The 17,345-nt window shown below is 37.4% G+C and overlaps 1 protein-coding gene across 1 annotated transcript in view; it reads right to left on the bottom strand.

The window, feature by feature from the left end:
• med13a (mediator complex subunit 13a) overlaps nucleotides 1–17,345 on the bottom strand; it is a 133,017-nt gene that overhangs the window by 31,674 nt on the left and 83,998 nt on the right. The window contains exons 9-10 of the mRNA XM_052115637.1: nucleotides 14,629–15,354; nucleotides 5,192–5,408 (exon numbers count right to left, since the gene is read on the bottom strand). Coding sequence (XP_051971597.1) covers nucleotides 5,192–5,408; nucleotides 14,629–15,354 — 943 coding nt within the window. The remainder of the gene's footprint in view (nucleotides 1–5,191; nucleotides 5,409–14,628; nucleotides 15,355–17,345) is intronic.

Raw genomic sequence — 17,345 nt, forward strand, 5'->3', positions numbered from 1 at the left:
GTGTTTCTAAAACTTTGGTCACTTTTAGCACAACGGATTTCTTTAAAGTTGTCTCGTTAAAATATTTTTAAAGTAAGGTTTGTAGGACTCCTTGCTCGCACATGCTTTTTCAGTTCTGCCCACAAAATTTGGACTTGTTTTAAACGGGAAAATTTGCTTTAAGTAACAGTGTGTAACAGATTATCATCTACTTTTTATGTCTCATGTAAGAAACGCAACAAGCCCCAACACCACCAAGACACCACTGCTGGGCCCTTGAACCTATCTGCTCCAGGGGCACCGTATCATGGCTAACCCTGCACTCTGACCTCAGCTTAGCTGGGATATGTGAAAAATAAATAATTTCACCATGTATATGCAGAAATGTATGTATAATGTGTGACAACTGATCAATTTAAACCACTGTTTATAACATCTGTAACACTCTGCTGTGCACAAATAAACAGCTTTTAGTCAGTGTGTAAAATTGTATTCTATTCATTCATTAACATTAGCGACTGTCTATCTGTGGATATTTCTGATATTTGCAACACTCTTTGCAATGTATTAATTCTCTGGTTCACTGACTGAATGTTTTTTCTATGAGAGTGATGAAACATCATTTTGTGGGCATGTGAGAATTTGCATTTGATAGCAGTTTAGAATTTGTTAAAAGAATAATGTTATGATGGACAAAACATTTATAAAGTAATTTGTAAAGGGCAAAATACTCTGAATTGGCAACTTTAAAATGCTTCTACCATCTCTATGACTGATGTTTTCATCTGTTATGGTGTGAATGTGTTTGACCAGCAGTTAATTATAAATGATGTATATAAGTCACTTCCAACTTTAAGTCGAAGGGCCTTTCAGATGATAAAAAAAACGTAACTTATATTCCGGAAAATACAGTAGTTTTTGCCTACTAACAATGTCCAACATATACACGCATCATAGGAGATTTTCCATGGTGGAAATGTGATGGAAATAAAAAAGTTATACTCCTTTGTCTTGCCAAGGCTAATTGCACAGCTATAACATGTTTTTCACACATTTTGCATAATTTGGCAAAATTATAGTTTGATGGGAAAAAAAAATTCTGCTCAATAGTGAAATCTGCCCTGAAATTGCCCTAAGATGAAGAACCACCCATTCATTTTGTGGTTCCTGAAACAAAGGAAATATTAAGCATCATCATCATATATATTCCTGTCTTTTTCTGAAACGCCACCTGTCATAAAAATGTTAAGCTCTATTGTGATTTTGTTTCTCAAATGTTGTTTGCTTAATGCCAGGAACATGTGATTACTTGGACTTTTCTTTTACAACATCATTCAAGCAATATAAACTTATCAATATAATCCAACTGGCCAGTAAATTCCATTTTGTTTAGCCTACTCACCAAAGCAATATTTTACTTGTATTTGGCAGATTTCAGTGTTTTGGACCTTGTAGTAATGCACTGAAGACCATGTTGGCTTAAAAATCTTCTGTGATTACATTATGCTTACGAGGAAAACCAAATTTTATGAAATACACACACACACACAAGTGTTGCAGAGGTATACCGGTTTCACGGTATACCACGGTTTGAAAATTGACGGTAATCATACCATGTACATTTGCTTATCTACGGTATTGAGAAAAAAATGCAACCGGACGGATAATCTTACATGCGCATCTTCTTTCCTCCTTGTCTGCCTGACTCGTCAACTTGCCTCTCTCTCTCTCTCTCACACACACACACACACACACACACACACACACAAATGCAGCGGAGAAAATATCAGAGAGAAGCGAGGCGAGCGGGTCTGACATGAGTGTGTGTGTGAGATAAAGCAGTGTTTCTCAACTGGTCTATGCGGACAGCAGGGAAAAAACAATGCCATGGTTCTCCCATTGAAGATATTTCGGCGGCCGCCCAAGTGATCTACTATTTTGGACTGCCAGATTTAATGATCTCGCAAACAGCTAAAGCAGACATGGGCAACATACGGCCCGCAGTGTGGCCCATGGCTCATTTATTGTAAAAGCTTTTTTTTATTTATTGGATATTTCAGTTAACTTTCATTGGGACCCAACTCGTCTCTACAAGCGTTTAACATGATCAGGTTTGCAGATAAGAGACGCAACACCACAAGATTGAGATTTATACTTACGCAAATTGGAAATATTCCGCCTAATGTTATGCTTATTTTGTGCAATCTGGCAACCATGCACATCTCACTTTCTCCTTAGAACAAATTTAGCAATCTGTAGTGCAATATTCTGCTCAAGGAAAAGTGTAATACAGCTACTCTGTATCCATTCTTGAGGCTGCTTGTGATGTTTGGTGCTACTAATTGCAGGTAAACCTTCTCAGTGATTAAATTAAATTAAATATAAAAGTAGATCTCGGCATCATTGACATGCGAGCAAAAGCAAGCCAGAGACAAATATGTATATGTATTTTTTATTTGTGCAATTGAGAAATGTTGAAGTCCCTTCGCACCTGTATGTTAATCTAACTCTTGCAGTAATCATTTATCATAGTCATGCAGTCTGTGTTATTCAGTTGTGTGCTGAAAGTCAAACGTTGACATCAACACCCAAAATAATGTCACTTGATGCATGTACTTGTACTGGAAAACCATGAATAAAACTATGCAACATAAAAGGAAATGCAACCCAGGATACATTAAATACAGGTTATGTTTAATCTATGGCAGGTCGCCACTTGATGTCCAATGTAAAATCAGTCCTGAATCAAAACCAGTTGAGAAGCACTGAGTTAAAGTTACAGACAGGAACAGTCTGGCTGTGCTGTCATGCACCTACAGTATATGTTAAACTGTTAATAATCATAGGACATTAATTCAAAAGCTCTAACAGCTGATGTTATTTTTCATTTAGTATTTAATTTAACATGTAAACTAACATGCTTTAGTTATATAACATATAATAGTTAAATTTGTATCATGTTTATCATTCGATTTATTATTATAATTCTGTTAGCTTTCTTATTTTTTCTATTTATTTTATTTTCAAAAGGGAGACAATTTACAATTTGAAGTATTTTATAAACACACACACACACACACTGGTTAACTTCACAACATGCCCAGTCCCCCAAAAAACAGAATGAAAACAGCCACGAGTGTGTTGGTCACAATCACATGTTCATATTGGTTAATGATCACTCAGAAGGTGCCAACCAATTAGAAAGAGAGTTAAATAAGAAAAGGAGAGCAAGAGCCAAAAGAGAAACACCAGAGGGAGGGAAGGAGTGGGGAGTGAAACATGTTTATATTTTGCCACCAAATTATATCTTCCACACACAGCATAATAAATAGCATAGCAATATAAGATAACAGCACTGACTAATGGGACTGCAGACTGCGGCTTTCCCCTCTTTGCCTTAGAAGCCCACCCCAGACCCTTAGCCTGCACCTCTTGCAACCTCGGCATCCTAAAGCCACCATTACAATGCAAGCCGCACGCTATGCAGGGATTCATTACATTGTGCATAATTTCATTACGCTGCAGGCCGTCTCTCTGCATAAAGAGTAATCTGTTCCTCCGTACACACACTCCACATCCTAATGACCAACACCATAATAACGCCTGAACATGCAAATCACTCCACCCTGTAATCGATAGCAGAACCCTGGGGTGGAGTACAGAAGGAGGCAATTTTCTATGTAGACTATGTGTTTTTGCACAAAAGAATGCTGCATTTTATGGGGTTGTGTTGCACCATATGGCCCATATTACTAAACAAACCTCTCCAGCGACTGCAAAAGAGTTGGAGGCTGTAAGCGTATTAAGACGCAGACAAATTAAGTGTAATTCTCAGAGTGGGCATGGGGAAAAAAGCTCACCTTCAAAGCATTGGAGAAACAGTATAGAGACAGTAGTATAGAAGGAAAATTGACTGAAAAACAAGCAGATTTTTATTTGCGTGTTATAACCAACGGCCACCCCAGCTGCCAGACAAAGAAGCAAAAAGTGTGCGAGACGCCAACAGAAATAGCAGAGCCTGTCCTCGCCCCCTCTATTCCTGATTTTTACGTACAGTTAATTAAAAAAGAATGACAGATGTATTTATGTATTAAACAACTATAAAGTGGCTTGTTTTGAAGTCAGCTTGTTTTGGATATATTAAAAAAGTCTTGAACGTCATATTTCACAGACCATCTCTTATTGCATCTGCTCAAATAAATACCTATTTGACCCATAACTGCTGTTGGTGGATTTAAAAAATGTTTTAACTCTCAAAGCCTTATGTGAACAAGATAACAATATGGGATGTTAAATGCAGTAAGGAAGTTCAATCTAAATCGGCTGTTTAGTTTGACTATTGAATGTCAAATATTATTATTTACTGTATGTGGGCCAATAATTAAAACGAGCAATAGTTTAGACGTGAATTAAAAGTCTCTGTGTCGCAAACTGTTTATCCGGAAAATTAAGATTCAGGCAAAAAACACACATCGTAATAAAAGCACATTTCAAAATATAAACTACAGCCCTGGAATTCAATAAATTGTGACAGAAATATATTACAACTATATAGTAAAAAGTAAGATTCACTGTAATGATAACAATAAATAATAATAATAATTATGCAATATATCTCAAGCAAGACTGCTGTTGAATAAAAGTTTGGGGAAAAAACTTAAACACTTGAGCAATGCATCCTTGATTGAAAAACACTCTCTTTTAATTCATTATTTACATTGAAATGTAACTTTTTAAAGGTGTTCAATAGCACACTGTAATATTAGCATGTTTATGCTGTGGTACAGATATTGGTATCGAGAACCGTGAAATTTCACTGGTATCGGTACAGACTATTGAAATTTTTGTCCCGTGACACACTATTCTGTAATGTGACGTATTTGTGAGTGAAACATGATCGATTGATGTTATCAATCAGGAATTGATTAGATTAAGAAAAATGGATGTTCAATACCAAAATGGAACCCTCTAGTTTCAAGGAGGTTTGAAAGGAAAGACACCCAAATGCAACAAGGCCAAAAACATCAGGCTCTGACACAGTGAAGTGAGGCCTCTGCCTATTTGTGATTTTGTTATCCTTTTTTCCCAACAATGCCAGAAAAACCATTCAACTCACTCTTGCTTGTCTACAAACAACTCTCACACTGAGCCTCAAAGAAAAAACTGTGCATTGTGGAATTCATAGCTAGATGTGTCCCAGAACGTTTCTCACCTTGTGTTTCTTTCCTGGTTCTCGATCTCCCCCAGCTTTATCCTTCTTATCTGAGAAGGTGAACTTAACATCCCCATCGACGAAGGCGTAGGGGTCGACCTCAGGCTCGTGGTCACCGTCTGTGATGGCTGCAGCCAGGTGCTGGTTCTGTCGCTGCAGGTACATTTGGATTCGCTCATCGGAGACCTTCAGAGGCCTTTTGGAGGCAGCCATTAATCTATGCAAGACAAATGCAAAACAGGTCAAATAAAGCATTTTACGATGATTAAAGGAATAATACAACATATTTAATTAGCATGATAAGACAATTGTAAACTTACTATACTATATAACTATACAGTACTATATAAGATACGAGAGGTCTAGTCTTTGAATACAGTCACAGCTAAAGGGCATTAATTGGCAAGTCGTGCAGTAGACATTCCCAGGGGTTGTTACTATACTCACAGCTTAGCACTTCCTTAAGCTTATAAATGTTTATATATATATATATATATATATATATATATATATATATATATATATATATATACTAATTCTCATAAAAATATGATTTAAGCAAATTCATCAAGGACTATCCTTCCACTGGAAGTTATAGTTCCTGTAGGTGGATTATGACAAGACAAAATAATTGTTGATTCTTTCCTTTGACATTGTAATCACCATAATTTCGATTAGATTTTACATTAAAATACATATTTGCAGGGGGTAAATGCAAGCCATGAGAACTTTGTTCCATAATTACTTAATTGATGTTATATAATAATGAGTGTGTTCTAGTTTTGCTTGCATCATTACAAATAGGCTTATGTACTAAATGGACATGACTGTGTTTAGTTACAATGCTCAATCACTGACAATTGTAAATACAGTATTTCGAAGCAATGGGAATAGATTTAAATGGAATGCTTTAATTGACAATTTTCATGATTAGTTAATTGCAGCAGCTGTAATTGCAATCTTATTTCTGACTAAAGGCACCCTAGTGCTGGGTGATATGTAAAAAAAATATTTGATCTATAATCGGCTCAAAGAATATCACAATATACGATTATATCGTCAACCTCCCTGCCGTGGGTCGGTAAATATTTCTGCTTTATTGATTTTGCTTTCAAATTTAACTAATTTATTTAAACAAAACACATACACAAAATAATTTGTTTTAATTCAAATTGCATTAAACCAAAAAAGCTATTAAAATAAAAATTCTATACATGTGCTTTTTCCACGAGAAATGCTCGTCCTGCACACCGACATGCGTGTGTTCCACAAGACAGGCCCGTACTTCGTGCCTCGGAACAAACAGTGAATCAGACACAAGGTTTGACAACTTTTCTTTTGTCCATTCTAAAAATATAATAAAGTGTGTTTCTTCAAGTGCGCGTCTGTGACTAACAGCAATTCTTGTCATGTGTCACTCCGAGATATCTTACAGGCCGCCCACCTGTTGTGCGTAGATGAGCAGAATTACACAAGCATGAAATACATTTGGACGAGTAACTTGCAAACTGGATTCAGCCTTATCGCATTTGACTGGTGGCGGGTGCTAGTTTCACACACTGGACACGGTTTAATAAATTTAGTGACTTCCCAGATCCTTTTCTCGATTTTGTCGATATCCATCTGTCAATTGAGTGTCGCAGTCGGCATCGGGATCTTTTGGATGGAGACACAGGTAAACAAATCATTGCGTTTCTCCAGTACCAAAAAGATTCACAAGAAATTCAAAACAATGTTACCATGAAAAACATTTAAGTGTATATAAATATGTTGGATCAAATAAATATGAAGATAAAGTTCAGAGGTCGACTTTAAGAAAAAAACTTCTGGTTCTCATTTTAGCCACGTGCATCAATATCTTCACTTGATGCACACTTTTAAAACTTAAAAATGCAAGGAAATAAAGACATTCAAGTCTCTAGATTCATGTCATTATTTCTTCTGAGGATTGGTGCTTGACATTAAACATTTACTGGTGGAAAAGAACAATGAAGAAGATGATCACATTATTGCCACTGCAAAAGATATGTTACAAACAGCAACAACACACTATAGCAAACACACTAAATTATACAGCTTCTTAAAGATGTGGGTAAACTTTATATACACAAATGCTACTCTTACAAAGACATCAAATATGTTAATATTGTGTCTCTGAACTATGCATTGCATTTGTAAACCAGAAATTATTGAGCTCAAAATAATTGAAGAATATTACTCTGAAATAGTGTTGTCACGGATCCAAAATTTCAGTAGTCGGCACAAATACCATTGAAATTTCACGGTACTCGATACCATTTTCGGAACCAAAGCAAAAACAGGTTACTAAACAACACTCTTTTATTAACAAAGTTAACAAAACATTAGCAGCAGAACTAAGAACAGAAATATGCCATTGAGCAACACTTTCATTTAAATACAGGTGAAACTCGAAAAATTAGAATATCGTGCAAAAGTTCATTCATTTCAGTAATTCAACTTAAAAGGTGAAACTAATATATTATATAGACTCATTACAAGCAAAGTAAGATATTTCAAGCCTTTATTTGATATAATTTTGATGATTATGGCTTACAGCTTATGAAAACCCCAAATTCAGAATCTCAGAAAATTAGAATATTACATGAAATCAATAAAAAAAAGGATTTTAAATACAGAAATGTCAGCCCTCTGAAAAGTATAATCATGCATATGTACTCAGTACTTGGTTTGGGCCCCTTTTGCATTAATTACTGCCTCAATGCGGTGTGGCATGGATGCTATCAGCCTGTGGCACTGCTGAGGTGTTATGGAAGACCAAGATGCTTCAATAGCGGCCTTCAGCTCTTCTGCATTGTTTGGTCTCATGTCTCTCATCTTTCTCTTGGCAATGCCCCATAGATTCTCTATGGGGTTCAGGTCAGGCGAGTTTGCTGGCCAATCAAGTACAGTAATACCATGGTCATTGAACCAGGTTTTGGTACTTTTGGCAGTGTGGGCAGGTGCCAAGTCCTGCTGGAAAATGAAGTCAGCATCTCCATAAAGCTTGTCTGCTGAAGGAAGCATGAAGTGCTCTAAAATGTCCCGGTAGACGGCTGCGTTGACTCTGGACTTAATAAAGCACAGTGGACCAACACCAGCTGATGACATGGCTCCTCAAACCAACACAGACTGTGGAAACTTCACACTGGACTTCAAGCATCTTGGATTGTGTGCCTCTCCATTCTTCCTCCAGACTCTGGGACCTTGGTTTCCAAATGAGATGCAAAATTTGCTCTCATCAGAAAAGAGGACTTTGGACCACTGAGCAACAGACCAGTTCTTTTTTTCTTTAGCCCAGGTAAGGCGTTTGACATTTGAAGCCCATGTCCAGGACCCGTCTGTGTGTGGTGGCTCTTGATGCAGTAACTCCAGCCTCAGTCCACTCCTTGTGAAGCTCCCCACACATTTGAATGGCCTTTTCCTGACAATCCTCTCCAGGCTACGGTCATCCCTGCTGCTTGTGCACCTTTTTCTTCCACACTTTTCCCTTCCACTTAACTTTCTATTAATGTGCTTTGATACAGCACTTTGAGAACATCCAACTTCTTTTGCAATTACCTTTTGAGGCTTTCCCTCCTTGTGGAGGGTGTCAATGATGGTTTTCTGCACAACTGTCAGGTCAGCAGTCTTCCCCATGATTGTGAATTCAACTGAACCAGACTGAGAGACCATTTAAAGGCTCAGGGACCCTTTGCAGGTGTTTAGCTGATTAGAGTGTGACACTTTGAGCCTACAATACTGAACCTTTTCACAATATTCTAATTTTCTGAGATTCTGAATTTGGGGTTTTCATAAGCTGTAAGCCATAATCATCAAAATTATATCAAATAAAGGCTTGAAATATCTTACTTTGCTTATAATGAGTCTATATAATATATTAGTTTCACCTTTTAAGTTGAATTACTGAAATTAATGAACTTTTCTTGCTAATGATATTCTAATTTTTCGAGTTTCACCATGTATATTATTTTTGAATTATAACAAAACTGTACTATGCTTAAAGTATTTTTGAACACTTATATAAGATTTGCTTCAACTTTTGATTCAAGTTTTTACCAAGGACTAAAAAAAACTAAAACATGCATATTGGCATTTTTCTTCACAATAAGAAATGCTCAGTGACCTATATTATGATTAAATAAGTCACAAACCATCGCGTTCTAATCTAGCTGCATTAAGCCTGCACGCTCGAGGGATGAGCGTTCCCGAGGCAGAGTCTCTCTCAGCCGGGTGCAGTTTCAATCTCTCCCCCTTAGATCAGGACCACACAGAGAAATGCCAGTTTCTGAGTTTATAGTTATTAACATGATCTGCTTCTGTATTATTTGAACTTTAATAAAGCTATAACACATTAAATATAACTGCTTTTGTAACGCTGGGATGTTTCCTTTAAAGCGCTCCGGCTCCGCTTATTCCACAATGACACTGCTTCTGAATTAACTTTTTTTTTTTTATAATTCCCTAATACTTTGAGATCTACATAAAATGAAGCTGTGAAAGTTTAGAGTGCATCTGGACTGTGATCTGTGTAATTATTCCTCTACTCCGTCAGGCGTGAACTGCAGTGCTGCTCTCGCGCGCCATTAGTTTAATATTATTTCATTTTACGTTAAATGAGATCAAACGACTATTCGACAATTACAATTTTCCTCGTCATTTTTTTATTTTCGATGTTGTCGATAATGTCGACTAATCGTTTCAGCCCTAATGCAAATGATAATATGCTTTTAAACTCACCTGCTTTGGTTGCTTGAATTAATCCGGGTGTCTTGTCTTTCAGGTGCTTTATTAAGTTTGATGTGTTTCCTCCTTTTGTCAGAAAATTGCGAAAGCACCTTTTACAAATATGTTTTTGCTGATCTATGATGATGTTTCCCTTTTCATCAGGCTCAAATACAAAGAATTTCCAAACCTGGCTTTTTCCACTTTCCTTTTCGACACGATTCAGTTGAGACTCTGCAGCAGCTTTGCTTGTCGCCATCTATCGCTTGTTGTGAGCGTTCAAAAGTTCCCGACTCTGCATGGGAACCGGGTAGACCCGGTACTCCGGTACCTTCAGAAATTCTGGTATCGTAAAAAAAAATGTGTTTCAGTACCGACTTGGTACCGGAGTACTGGTATTTTAGACAACACTACTCTGAAATGTCGCTTTATTAATTAGCTTCTCAGGTTCAACACTGTGGGATTCATCTCCATTGTAAATGAGCTGTAAACTGTTTTATTATAGATTTAGTTCTGCTGTTCGCTGTCTTAGCTTACTTAACTACGTATCCCTTTCCACTAAGCGCTCTGATTTGCACTACTTTCTTCACCCGTTGGTCAGATTACAGCAACTATACAACACAACTGGTTACCATTTAAATTTAAAACAACTGTCCAGTTTATATATAGTATATTGTATAAACTTACAGTTTATACCAAACATGAAAAACTACACTAGACATTGTGGTATTTTGCATTACTCGTTCTCCCAATGCACCGAAGAACTCTTTTGTTCGGTGCCTTCCCACAACGTGTGCGTTGCTGTGATGTCAACAGTATACTATCTTTTCTAGAAGAATGGAAACATGGGGAGAACATCCAAGTGCATCTTTGAATTGCAATGTATACCATTACATTTCACTGTGGCCAACAGTGATTGCAGTCTAAATCAAAACACTCCCTCTCCAAGCCTGCTCAATGGCAATTCCAGGCAAACTGCAATCATTCCATGGAAGAATAAAGAACAAAACAGCAAGAAACCGCTTCTGAATTGGTCACTTAGGTCTAAATTTTACTGCATTTATCTCCTCTGAAGAACTGTTGAAGGAAACTGCACTGTTTAATCGTTAGATATGTGGGAAGCACCCACACTAAAACCACATTTTCAACCAGCCATTTCTCAGTGCTTCTAGAGAAAGATCAAGGGACACATATTTTTTTAACTTAACACTATCAACAAGCATTCTTCCAGGAAGACAACGACACGACTGAGTGATGTGTACACTTATTTTGTCATAACAGTGCTGCTTCATGAATTTATTAGGGTCATAAAGTCACTACTTTCCACAGCTCTCATCCATAACGTTTTCATAAATGTTCCCATATATTATGCACAAAGCCAACTTCTATCAGCATTGAGTACGCCCAAACAAATGTTCTCCATTCATTAAAACAGACATCATTAAAAGGACTATACAGAATTCAATACTTTTTTATTTTTGCGATTCATAGTAATGCCACAAAACCAATCAATGTGCAAAACCAACCTGTAATCATAACGATGTATGCAACTTCAACTTCAGTAAAACAAAGAAAACGGCATGTTCTTTATGAGCAATATGGGTTTAGTTAATAATTTTCTTATTTATGTTTCTGGATTAAGCAGATGCATGCTGTAATACTCTGCAACTCCTCCAGTATGCTTAGCTGTCAATCACTCGTCATGGCTTTGTTGGAGACTGTCATCAAACAGCACTGGCACCAGGGTCACATGATTGTCCTGGTGTCTCAATCAGCTCCCTAGCTCCCTATATCATGAATCAGTATTTCATGAACATGAATTCAGGCACTAGCAAGGGGTTCATCCACTAAGCATTGGGACACTTTTGACTCAATCACCTGCGACATGTTAACGAGCCTCACGCATTGAAGCGAAGCTGTTATTAATCAGTACCACCGCTGTATAAATGGCACTATCGTTCAATTGCGTTGAATATATAAAAAGATGGTATTACATTTTTTATATATATATATATATATATATATATATATATATATATATATAAGTGTATTTTAAACCTTTTAATAACTCAAATATTTAAAAAATTGTTTCACTATCATGGTAATTATATTATGAAAGGCATTACAAACAGCATTTCTTTTAAAGAGAAAATAAGGCTTGGACTTCATAGTTTTGCACTTGTGCTCGGCATCTAATGACTTGAGACTTCAGAAGACATGACAATGTTTCGGTAAATGAACATACAAAGCTTCCTTGTTTTTACGGTGCATTGTGGGATTTTTTTAGCGAGTGAACATTTCAGTGCTCTTGAACGATTTTAGACCTGCGTTTCTGTGCTGCTCTTCCTAGAATCTGGAGGGTGCATGTCACGAGGGTGTTGGGGATAAGGCCAGGGTGAATCTGAGTGCATCCTTACTCCACCCTGTTTATCATTAATTACTACTGCAACTGTTTCATATAAATATTGACAATGCAAACATGCTATTTTAGTCAAGTGAAAGTCTATTTCCTCATTAAATGATTCAAGCAAAAATATTTTGCAAACTATACTAGCCATATACTATAGCAAATGTTCTGCATTTAATTGTCAAAAATATACATACATACATACATACACACACACAACACACACACACACACACACACACAGTCTCCCAAAACATGTTCCTTCAGAACAAGAAACTAAGGACAGAAGCCATTTCTATACAAGCATGCAAATGCTTGGATAATAGCCATTGCAAGTGTGCAGTCCCATAAATACTTAAAATGTGTTCTTGTAATGCAGGGGTAACAAACAAAGATCACATCTATTTCAAAGCACATACTTCACAAACAGATGAGGATGTTTGGGGTTCGGTATTGGGGGCTCCTGATAACAAACTCTGGCCACTGGCACTAACAGGGCTGTGAGCAGAGGGATTAAGGGGCTCTGCTAGCAGAGAGAGGGTCCACTGAGGGGGTTCTTGCTCTCACTTTAGAAACAGACTTGCTTAAGCCATTATTACACAACACAAATGCAGAATACAGTGAAAAGAGCCAGGACTGCGATCTGGCAAACACTGCACAATCCTACTGGCTGTTTACAGGTTATGGAGAGCATTAAATCCTGAAAAATTCAGATCACTGAATTCTTTGAGACGTCAGGGTGGTTTTAAAAGAGAACGCAAACAAAAAGTTTAAGCGTGCGTATTATGGACTACACAGTATATCCAGCCTATTTATTTAATATCTACATGGCTATGACATCACAACCATGAGCTCATTAAGATGTACATGCATACATTTAACAATGCTTTAGTATTCAGGAACTTGGGCTGACTTAAAAGTTCATGTTAGTGTAAAGTTTTAAATTTATTTTTCACCATTTTGTATAACTTGAAGCAATGTCATAAAATATTAGGTATATACGTAAACTCTGAGTTGTGGTTGGCATTAGAGTACACTAACAAGTTATTCTGAGTATTTCACCAGATTAATCATAAGTAGGAATGCTTCCATCCAATCAATGCGCTACAGTACAGCTGAGAATTCAAAATCACAAACAGACGTGACAGCAATTCCTGGCGGGCATGAGTTCAACATCACTCGCAGAACAGATGTGAGAGGATCCGTGGTCAGAGCTAATAACAGAAGAAAATGACAGCAGTTCCTGGCCCAGATACGAGAGCGGACTTTTACACAGAACACAATGGTGAGATCACGGTAGATTGTTGCACATTACAGTGATTTCGTATTGCATGCAAGCACCTTTACCAGCGTTCTTACGAGCTAATCTGATGTGTGCACATGTTGTGTGCATGCCTCTTACCATTTTAAGTCAAAAGCAGAGAATAAGCGATTATTTTAAATGTTATATAAACACTGTTTTCTTGCTTTTTTTTTTTTAAAGCACTTTTTTTGGGAGTAATCAGTGTACTGGTGTGCATGTAAATCGGCTCAGTGAAATCTCAAGTCATGGCAACTCTCTTTTTGGTTTTCTTCACTTTGTGCGAAAGTTAATGGGATTTTGGCAACAGGGTTTACTAGCACTGCATTGTCAAGACAACAAAGATAGAAATATTGGGCAACTGTACACAGACAAGATTAGTAAATGATTTTATCACAGTAAAGTCATGTTAACATATAATATTTTTAAGTACTGCAGCAGTATTTTAAAATAGTGTATGGTCAACGTTTTGTGTATTGGACACGTTAAATTAAATTATGTGTCTTGCTGAACACTATTTTCTTTCTTTAAAAGAAGGTGGATGAGTCAAAACTATTTTCTGTCGAAATCAAAAATATGCAACAAACACTGTCAATAAAGTTTAATTTGTATTAAACCAGAAACATTCAATATTTATACATTTATATTCAGCCTCTAAGCAGTCCTGGTTTTGGCAGCAATGTCTGCTTTCACTGCATTCTTAAAAGTTTGAACAAAATATTCAAATCTTTGATTTGCACTCTGTTCTATCATCTTCACTCTTCTCACATTCATACTTTTGTCCAATGATTTATATACAGCAAAGTACCCAAAACTCTCTCGTTTGCTCTCACGTTTTGAGGTTCAGCCATTTCTATCATGAGTGAGAGTGAATTGTTGTGCTATTTTTGAATAACATAAAAACTTGGCAAAAGGGGAAAATTGTTACAAAAGTGTAGAACAGGCTGCTTTACATGTTGTGATGGTTGTAAAGAATCTAATACTTACTCTGTAACAGACATAATTCCTTCAGCTCCGATTAATGTCTCTTCTCTGAGTTTATCTCCTGGTAGCGATGGTGTGGGAAACTCTGAATCTTTCCTACGTGGTATGTTAAAGAATCTCCATGGCGTGTGACTTTCATTGTCTTCCAGGTGAACTGCAGCACTGATATACGGGGTGGGCTCCAAGGGCTCAGTGTATGCAGGGGGGAAAGGCTCAGTGAGTGGCTCCAAACGGGTGTCATCTGGGCCCTTCTGGGGCAAGAGGCAAGGCTCCACGGAGGGAGGGGAAAATTGTTGGCTATGGGGGGTTGACGGATTCTTGACCTCAGAGGATTCCTCGCTCCGTTTGCAGGGGTGTGGGCTCAGCGGTGGTGGTCGAGGGGAGCCTTCCATCTCTGTCGGTCCACTGGCGCACATGGTAGCTCTGCCCCCACTGTGTAGTTGTGGAGGTTTAGAGCCAGTGCTCACATCAGATGGACGGAGCCCAGGAAATCGGCCGCCCTCCTGACCTCTAAGGGCCAAGCGCTGGCCTGCAGAGGCATCAGTTTCCATGGAAACATCTTCACAGACAGAGTTGCGGTGGTGGAAAGGTGTTTGCGGGCGTTTCTGTTGTTTGTCACCTTTTTCTGGCTTCTCCCCGGCTTTGTGCTTGATAGATGGCAGCTGGGTCTGACCAGTGGTGGGCGGCTGGCCGGGCGTACTGCCTGATCTCTGCTTCAGTGATTTGTGCCTGATAAGAAAGAGATAGCTTTTAATACACCACATCACTGATTTGGGGCATGAGGCAGAGTTACTAGTTAAGAATTGATGATATCATTAATAAGAAAGCTTATTACCACAAATCATTATTTATTTTTTTATTCATTCAGGGTTTCTAAAAAAAAAATTCTGGTTTAATAGGCCTTTAAGTCATTTAACTGAAAAATGTAAAAGTTTCTTAATTAGGTCATTATTGGATATTTTTAAATCATTATAGGATCCTTGAATAAAGATTTACCACTTGTCGAGTCCAAGGACAGGCTTGAGAAATAGCTACAATATGCTTTTAACAACAAGCACTCCACTGCTATCAGAGTCTGTCTGACCTGATAACGTGTGTCCACACTTTATATGCGATATGTAAAGAAACACAGCTGACAGACTTTCCCTGCGGGTTCAGTCTTTCTCATTTATTATGGTGTGCTAAAGTGTCAGTTACCATTCTCAACCTCTGAACGCTTTTAATACACCGCTTTCTTCCCTCCCTTACAAACACCCAGTGCAATCCTTTCACAACAACCACTCAGGTTACAAAGCCAGGAAACTTTAGCCTGGCACAGATATTAAATGGTTTGGTGTATGTGCGATAGTATTTGAGAGAAAGGCTAGAGTGTGCAGTTCATATGTAGTGTGTGGGAGTTTGGGGGTCGAGGAATATTTAAGCAAAGAAACCACAGGCTACTTTGTGGTCAGAACCCAGAGGGTGTGAACTGGGGTGCACTGATTGATCGGCCACTGATCTAAATCGGCCGATCTTCATCTTAAGTCTGTGATCGACGACCGTGCCTAGTAATAGGAATTATCTTTTTTTGCAGCTTGCAGGGAATCACACATACACTGCTACTCTAATGAATGAGCGCTTTCTCAGCCCTTGATGCATGACATTGTGGCCTCTGGAGGGTGAATTGTTGGCAATTATAAGTATTCATAAATATAAACTTTCAGACAATTTCAGATGAATATGCAGGTTTGTCTTAAATAATTTGTAAGAATTACACGTGTTTGAATATTAAGTTGTTCATTTTCTGGAGTCATTATGGTAGTTATGCCTATAGTTATACTCGCTGCACTGTGAGCATGGAGAGGATAAAGAGACAGCAAATGGGTATAAAAATGTATTAAACAACAAATAAACACGGGTCTACAAATCTGAGCATATGTGATGTAACGTGAGTTGTGACAATCAGACGTTGTGTTGAGGGATAGAGACTGTTTGAGCGATCATAAGCACTTTCAGCTTCACTCCCTTCAATATGCTCACTCTCAGTGTCAATCAAACTTGTGCGCTCTCCAGGTGCTCTAAATATCTCTTCAGTCACTCATCTCAGCGCTATTCTGTAAGGATCCCAATTTAAACCAGATTAATGTTGGTCAATTGCTAATAACAGCAATTACATTTGAATCATGCATAACATCGTCACAAATGTTCCTTAATAATCAGTGATTTGTGTTTTAGAAAAATGTCAAAGATAGTAAACAAATCATAGATATGAATGATTTCTCACTGGAGCAGTTTTAGAGCTTGTAATGGATATATTTTCATTTTTTTCTTTTCTCCCCAATTTGGAATGCACAATTTTGGTTGCCAGTATGCCACAATGACCATTTGATATTGGCAACAGAACTATTAATAACGGTTTTCAATACAAATAAATGTTAGCAATTCACAATTAATGTAATTTTGGTAACAATTTTACCAAGTTTTACAGTTTCATTTCTTTAACATTAGTTAATGCATTAGGTATCATGAACAAACAATGAACAATATATTTTTACAGCATTTATTAATCAAAATACAATTGTTAATTGTTAGTTCGTAGTGAATTAACTAATGATAACTAATACAACTATTGATTTAAAAAATGTAATAGTACATGTTGTAACTAACATTAAGTTTTAATTTTAACTACAGTAATGTTGTTAAATGATGTTAACAAATGGAACCTTTTTGTAAAGTTTTAC

This window comes from Xyrauchen texanus, chromosome 43 (assembly GCF_025860055.1).
Source record: "Xyrauchen texanus isolate HMW12.3.18 chromosome 43, RBS_HiC_50CHRs, whole genome shotgun sequence".
Taxonomy (NCBI): Eukaryota; Metazoa; Chordata; class Actinopteri; order Cypriniformes; family Catostomidae; genus Xyrauchen; species Xyrauchen texanus.